At 44.2% G+C, this 7,841-nt stretch overlaps 1 protein-coding gene across 1 annotated transcript; it reads right to left on the bottom strand.

The window, feature by feature from the left end:
* Window positions 1–282: 282 nt before the first annotated feature.
* Window positions 283–6,317, bottom strand: SRSF6 (serine and arginine rich splicing factor 6). The gene is made up of 6 exons (XM_039248458.1): window positions 6,066–6,317; window positions 5,691–5,839; window positions 4,242–4,366; window positions 3,685–3,893; window positions 3,343–3,426; window positions 283–3,242 (listed from the first exon to the last, which is right to left on the bottom strand). The coding sequence occupies exons 1-6, from the start codon at window positions 6,170–6,172 to the stop codon at window positions 2,882–2,884; spliced, it is 1,035 nt and encodes a 344-aa protein (XP_039104389.1). The 5' UTR covers window positions 6,173–6,317; the 3' UTR covers window positions 283–2,881.
* Window positions 6,318–7,841: the final 1,524 nt, after the last annotated feature.

Here is a 7,841-nt window from a genome sequence, read left to right as displayed (position 1 = left end):
TGATGGAGCCAGCCAGGCCTTCAGATCATAATCTTTAATCTTCACAACTCATAGCTTGTCCTTACCATTTCATGGATGACATTAAAGCACAATGGCTATGACTTGCCCAAGATAAACCATCCACTATGTCAATCCTAAACACAGGTCTCTGAAGAACTGAAATAAGACCTTTTCTTCATACTCAAGCCAGGAATGGCTTGCCAAGTGGCAACTCTAGTTGAAAAAACCATTTACCAAATATTTGGCGCTAAATGGGAATACACAATAAATCCAAAACCAGCCTTTCCCTCAGTAAGCATTTTATTGGAGATAAAGCATAAAGTAGTTTAACAAAGTGGGAAAAAGAAGATACCAAGATGAAAGGCAGTAACAACACAGGACTAGAACGTAAATCACAGGAACTGGTAGGACTCAAATTGGCCTTAAAGGCACTATGGCGTGTCAGTCAACACTATCAGGTAAAAAGAAAGGGGAATCAAAGATGATGTTCATTTCTATTTTTTCTGTCTTAGTTTAATACTCTATCTAGCCACAGATCTACACATGGCATGTTTAGACTCTCAGATTCTTGTAAGTTAGCAAGGAACTATTTCATCAGTCAACTCTGGTCTCAAGTGGGCCAGTGTTATAGTGGGTTAGTATATCCAATGACACTGAGGTCCACAGGGATAGAATAGGACTAGATTTTTAATAAGTTGGTCTTTGCTATTACCAGGAAACTTCTATCGGTGTAGGCACTTACCCATATAATTACCCACTTTGGGGGCAGCTAACAATGTAGGCAAACCTGCCTATTACCATGTGAGGTTAGACTAACACAGGAAAGCCCAGTTGAAAGATGTACACTTTTACAAAGTCAAATTTCATACTGCAATATTCCCCCTCCTTCCTTTTTAAAAGGCTGTGGTTTTAAAAGCTTTTTTCTTTCCCTGAAAACGAGAGAACTTTGGTCAAAGCCAATTCTTAAACCAACTTGTTCTTAAACCAAATTTTGAAAGGCAGCTGGAGATGTGCCTCTTCATGGGTTGTAACTGTGTTCTTTCAAATAGGCAAAATAAGAACTATAATTGCAGACATCAATGTCTTCTTTCAAATTCTTAAGTTTATACTGGGAAAAAAACCATTTCTTATGAATATCTAAACTTTAAAACAATGTGAAAGTAAAGAAAATAAGGTCATGGAAGAAGCATCAATCTTTTGGGGCACTATTTTCCTAAGAGTAGGCTTTAAAATTTTATAACAGGAAGCCCAGAAATTTCTCAATAACAAATCTTTTTATGCACTATCAAGTACTCCTCCTGGCTACTCTGTGATTTTGATACCTAAATCTGACTCAATTTTCTCAAGCAGCTTCATCTCAGGTATGCCTTCTGGATTATCTGAACCTACGAACCAACTCTAGATTATCATGCTTCTAGTCATATCTGTGGCATGATGAGCACTGTGCCACCATGTCCCACTATAGTACAATCCAGTCCTTGACACCTTACATAGGGACAGCTCCTAGAAGATAATAAGCAGAGTCAAACAATCTATATCTTGGTTTCAAACCAAGGTTTGAAATGAGTGCTTTTAAGCGGAATGAAAGTATCTGAACATAAAGATAGAAGGTAATTCATTTCTCAAACTGCAACTTCAACTAATTAGGTTTATATATGCATGGACTCATTGGTTACCCAGTAACTCCCACAAATTTGCAGTGTAATTTGGGTTCTACAGCATACATTACACTTCATGCCAAAGTACAGAAAATTTAGGGTTTACCCATGTATATTCTTTTCAAGCCCACCATATGCTGTAAAGTTGCAAGGATGACCTCATCGATTATCACATAACCTCATCAACTATTAACGACTGATTGTTGCGTGGAATTTCACTCTAATCAGCAACCAATTTTACCAAGCAACCTGTTAAGTGCCTGTTAAATATAATAATCTTCCAGCTGAAAATGCAGTATTTTGCTTTTCTGCTTTGAACAAGAATGTGCTAAATTACCAAAGAAAAGCTACTTTCATTTTCATAGAACACTAAACACCATGGAACCATACTCTAACAAAACACTAATTACACTGACCTTTTCCAGGAAGTGGGATTACCAGGCTAAATGGGTTCCCAAGTATTAAGAACTACTTCCTCAAGAGTTCAATTAAAGTTGAAAAATTTTCATCATTTAAAATACACTAACTTAGGCAAAATTGTGTAATAGACGAGACTACGAAATACGTTTTAAACTCAAAGGGGCAGATAGGACTTTGGCAAATTTGATTAACAGCACAAAATGTTATCCAAATTGAATAATTTATTGCTGGTCTGAGGCTTGCCTTCTTTTACACTTTGTTTTTACATCGTTTCCACAAAGAGTAGATTATCAATATTAAAAGGAATTTAATAGTGACCTATTCAGTAAGGCAATCATCTTGGTAGCAAATTTTTATTGAAATCTTACATAACTCAAGCTTATAAAAAGCCAACATAATTGAAAATTGGGTTCTCCCTCTAAAGCCTTACGTATTCAAAGCTTGAAACGGTTAATTTAAAAGCAAACAAAACAACAAAACCCCTGCAGCAGATCCTGCTGAAATACTTAAAAAAAATCTAAATGAGCTTAATCTTTACAAAAGTTATTTTAGCTCAAAAGCTATAAAATCAAAGTTATCTTAATTCTACAAAGAAGGGAGAGGATCTTTGACTTCATGCCACCATTTCTTTAGAACCTCATCTTTTTCATCAAATTTGGCCACAAATCAAATTTCTGTGTGCCCCTGTTTTCAGGAAATTCCTCTTGCAGAAGAGGCCAAGTATAAACATGGAAGAATAACTGCTTAAGCAAGTAAGTAGGAAAGTGTTCCATAATAGTGTGCAAAGAATGTAGAGTTCTAAGTTAATCTCTGGAACTCGATCTGGATCGTGACCTTGACTTTGAACGAGATCTAGAGCGGGATCTTGAAGCTCTTTTTGGTGGTGGGGACACAGAACGTGCCTTTGAGGGTGGAGCAGGTAGGGGTGAATTTGAATGAGACTGGCTCCTTGATCTAGATTTTGACTTTATATCACCTTTTCCATTTTCTTTGGGGGAACGAGATCGAGAACGAGACCTGCTTCGAGATTTTTCATACTCCTTAGATCTGCTTCGAGAGCGTGAACGGGAGCCCCGATCAGACTTGGGCTTAGATTTGCTTTTTGATCTGGATTTCCTGCCTTTTGATCGAGAACGTGATCGACCTTTGCTCCGAGACCTGGATCTGGACAAGAAGAGCCAGATTTTTTTTCTCAGTACCTTGCCAGAATATACAAATAGAGTTAACATTCAGAAAAAAAGATATATAACATCTTACTATTTACCTGGAGCGACTTTTTGAGATGCTTCGAGATCTACTGCGGCTGCTCCTGCGACTCCTACTTCGTGACCTTCTTCTAGACCGTGACCTATAACAAAAGACGCAATAAAAAATCTTAGTCTCATTACAGCTCAACTCGAACTTTTGTTTAGAAAAAACAACACACACAATAATGGCTTACTATAAATTAAATCCACCTTAAAACATTCAGAAGAACCCCAACAAAGTAGAGACTACATAGTGAACTAACTTCAACTAAGTATCAATCGAAATGCTGCTAGCTGAATTTTTCTTTTCTCTTGGCAAATACGGTTTCCTCTCCTTTTTCTATATTTCAACAAATTACCTTGATCTACTTCCAGAGTAAGAGCGCCTATGGCTCGTTCGTGGTTTATCCTCAATGAGCCTGATATTTCTGCCATTTATTTCTGTACCATCCAGTTTATCCAAAGCACGCTTCATGTCAGAGTAGGACCGAAACTCAATCACACCTTCGTTTGTGCGTTCTTTGTGAGCATCCGCATAGGTTACTTCACCTGCTTGTCTCATGAAATCCTAAAAAAGCCAACAAGACTGATTAAATCCAAAAACGTAATGAAAAAGATCTACATACTGAACGATTCTCACAAATGGTAAGGTGAAAACAAAAGCCTACTTTTAAAACATTAGCTGTATCGTGTTTTAAAAATTTACTTTGAGAACATACACATGGGGTAGGTGGAGGAGCAGAAAGCAAGAGGATCCCAAGCAGGTTGAGCTACCGGCGTGGAGCCCAATGAGGGGCTCAAACCTACCCAACTGTGAAATCATTACCTGAGCTGAAATCAAGAGTCAGATGTTTAACCGACTGAGCCACCCAGGCACCCCAGCCGAATCACTTTTATCTCAAATTATAGCACATACCTTTAAATCTTGCCAACTGCAACGACTAGAAAGATTTTCTACAATAAGCCTGAATTCTGTACGAACAGGTGGTCCATATTTGTCTCTGCCAGAGGTTCTCCGACTGCTGTATCCACCTCCACCACCTTTATCACGTGATGAGAATAATTAGATGCTTTGTAATGATAGGAATGCATGTTTTTTTGAAAGTTAGTACAAACATATCAACTTTTATTTACTGGAGTAGGACTTTGCTATTATATTGCTAAACCTTCGATACAGTTGTGATTTGCCATAAATTAAATTAAGGGCAAGTCAAATAGACTAAATCCAACTAAACTTCTCCTACAATCTGTTAGAGAGTGACTGCTCCTTTATTCAATTTACCTCGCTAAGTTTTATTTTACATAACATTGTAAAATATAAAACTTAACTGATTACATGCATTTCTACATTTTACAAAAATGTTTACTAGTTACACTAAGTACTTACATCACAGTGTGAGGTTTTTGGTGGTGGTTTGGCCACAAAACACGCAAGGTAACAGTCACCTAGTTCAGATTAACCAGTTTTGTCTAACCCTTGGAATCCTCACCATCACCCTGCGTCTAATGGCAAAAGGCTGCTGTCGTCATGGCTTCCGGTAAGGTCAGCCAAAGGGTCATAGGGCAAGGGTCACACAATGTATGGAAAAGCCAAGGCCAATCAGGAAAGGCAGTCATCTTAGCCTCAGTGGACACAGCCTCAGCCCCATTGGTCACTTTCAAATTGAAACATCAAGGACTTGTTAAAAAGTTTGAATTCAACATGCAACAATTTCAACATCAAACATTTAACATAACCAAACCCCTCCCACCTCCTCCCAATAACATGCCCCAAATAATTCAAAGGCAGCATAAAGCTTATATAAAACTACTGTGTGGTACCATACCACATTACTTTAAAATAGTACTTTCTTTGGCCCCCGCCAATATTAATAAGTCTAAGACCTATACTTAAAACTCCTCCCTTACCCCACCCGCCCCCACCCCACCTCCTCCCCAGCCTGCCCTCAAAATTCTATGCTAAAACATTCACATTTTCTAGCTAAAGCACTGTCAGGTAAGCAAGGAGATACAACAAATACTGCCATCACTCACTTCCTCCGTGGGCAGAGCCCACGACAGTGCTGACAGGGGCCCAAGCCACCCCCCTCCCAACTTAGCAAAATAAAAAGGATAAAACAAAGTAAACGTAAACCCCCAAAACACCTCAACCCTGGCTAGGCAAAACCCATAACCCAATCCCCGCGCTCCGGCGTCCCGTAGCTGTCCCGGGCAGGCGTGAAGGCAGCGGCCCCCAGGGACACTGGGGCCAGTGGACCCCTGCCACCACGCCTGCCCGGGCTGGGAGGCCCCACCCCGCCCACCCTAAGCCTGCGCCCGCCCCCCAGGGTCCCAAGGACGCGGAGCGCGCGGGGGTGGGACTCACTGCGGCTTCCGTAGCTGTAGCCGTCGCGATCGCGGCGCGGGCCCCGGGCGTGCTCCACGATCACGCGCTCGCCGCAGAGCTCTTTGCCGTTCAGCTCGTAAACGGCGTCGTCGGCGTCGCGGGAGTCCTCGAACTCCACGAAGCCGTACCTGGGGGCGGTGCGAGGGCCAGGGGACCGGCGGCGACGTTAGGCCGGGAACGCGCACGCGCGCGCGGCCACCCCCCCCGCGCGCGCTCCCGCGGCCCCGCGCCGCCGCCATTTTAGAGGCCCTGCCACGCGGCGCCGCGGCCTGGGCCTTCTGTCCAGTGGGCCACGGCCGCCGCCGGCACACCCAGGACACTGCGGACGGACGCGGGCGCCCAGGCCCGACTCACCCATTTTTGAGGTCTATTTCAAGGAGACGGCCATAGCCGCTGAAAAAGCGCTGGATGTCCTTCTCCCGGACGTTGTAGCTAAGGCGTCCTATATAGACGCGCGGCATATCTGTGGCGGGCAAGGGCCCCGAAGGCTGGCTGTCGAACGGCTGACCGCAAGGCAGAAGCCGCGGTGCGGGTGCGGGGACGGCGAGAGCCGGAACACGCGCCTCACACCGCAGCGGCGGCCGAGTCCAGCCACACAATGGTGCGCGCGCGCCAGGGCTGCACTATAAGGGAGGGCGAGCTGGGGGCGGGGTCAGCGCGTGACGTCACTACGCAGCACGTACCCTCCCGCGCTGGAGCCCAAGGCTCGGGGGTGATTTGCAGGTCCACTTCCGCGAGATGTTGGGGAAGTGCAGCTCTGCTCCCTTACACAATTTTCTCCACCCACTATTGTAAACGTGGTGTCCCATCGTCGAGCCACAGACTTGTCTTCTAATTTGTACTTTTTAAAAAAACCTCCTTGGCGTGATCTCTCCGCGACAGGCGCTCTGGAGGCAGTTCAGGAGGACTCCTGGTGTTCATTGGTCCTCGTGGTTGTCGTTAATAGGCCTCTGTGGTCTCTGATTGGTTCCTTAAAGCGACGCTGCGACTTTCCGCCACTGATCTGCTCGCGGTCCGCTCGGCGGGCAAAGCGCGCTCCGACACAGATGATGATCCCATTTCACCTAATCCGAGGCTGGCGCTCCGGAGTACTGGTGACCCGGCCGGGATCGCGTTACGAGCGCACAGCTCTGCTGGCGTCTGTTCTTGGTGGTCTCACTCACAGCCAGCATCAGCCTTGACCGCCTCGCTGCACGTCCCCCTCCATGAGTCTTTCTTGAAAGACTCGCAAGTCACCTGTAGATTGCTGTGTACGTGGTAATGCCACCCTCGCTGTGGATGCTCGCAAAGGGAGCACGACCCCGAGGTCTCTGGACCCAGAAAGTCGAACAAGACCTGGCAGCCCTCCTGCACAGGTGCGCTCTTTTTCTCCTCCGCATGGAGAGTCCTGTGTCCCAACTGGTTTGAAGCCCCCTTTTATGCGACAGAAATATACATTTTTAAAAAAGTGTTTCATTAGAGATGCCTTTTAAAACTTGGAGAACTACATGAAAACCCCGAAAGAGTAAGTTTAAGTGGAGAGCAGAAGGCCCTAGTGTACTCTGAAATTCAACTACAGGAAAGGAGACTGAGAATGAGGGAGTAGAGAGGTGGGGAAAGACGGGACAGTACGGTGTCACAGAAGCCAAGAGAGGAAACAGTATAGGTGAGATAATACTGGCCGAATATTCCAGCTCTTTTTGAGCGGCTCAACCTTGATATTCTTCAGCTGGTTGAGAGAAGGCGATTTTGCCTTCCAGGGAATTTTAGCACAAATGTCTGCAGGCAATCTGATTGTCACAACAGGTGGAGAAGTGTTAATACTGGCATCTAGTGGTAAAGGGTATGTAGTCAGTAGATCTTTAAAAATTCGTGGGATATAGTAATTAGGGAAAGGAAAATTCAACAGTGCGACATTTTTTTCACTCATCAAATTGTCACTATTTTAAAAATTGTTAAAATTCATTATGGGAAGAGGTGAATCAGGAAATGGCGCTGACACAGTGTTGGTTGGACTGAACATTCTATTTAGGAAGGTAATGGGGGTAGTACTTATTAAAGGATGCATATAGGGAATGCGGTGTCGCCTTCTTTCTTTGCAGTTCATGTGCCCGAAGAGAAAGATGCAGCTAATATCATCCTCTGCTTCCA

This window comes from Hyaena hyaena, unplaced genomic scaffold, assembly GCF_003009895.1.
Source record: "Hyaena hyaena isolate Hyena2069 unplaced genomic scaffold, ASM300989v1 scaffold_312, whole genome shotgun sequence".
NCBI classification, from domain to species: domain Eukaryota; kingdom Metazoa; phylum Chordata; class Mammalia; order Carnivora; family Hyaenidae; genus Hyaena; species Hyaena hyaena.
Note: the sequence above shows the minus strand (reverse complement) of the source record. Positions and strands in the feature narration are given on the sequence as shown.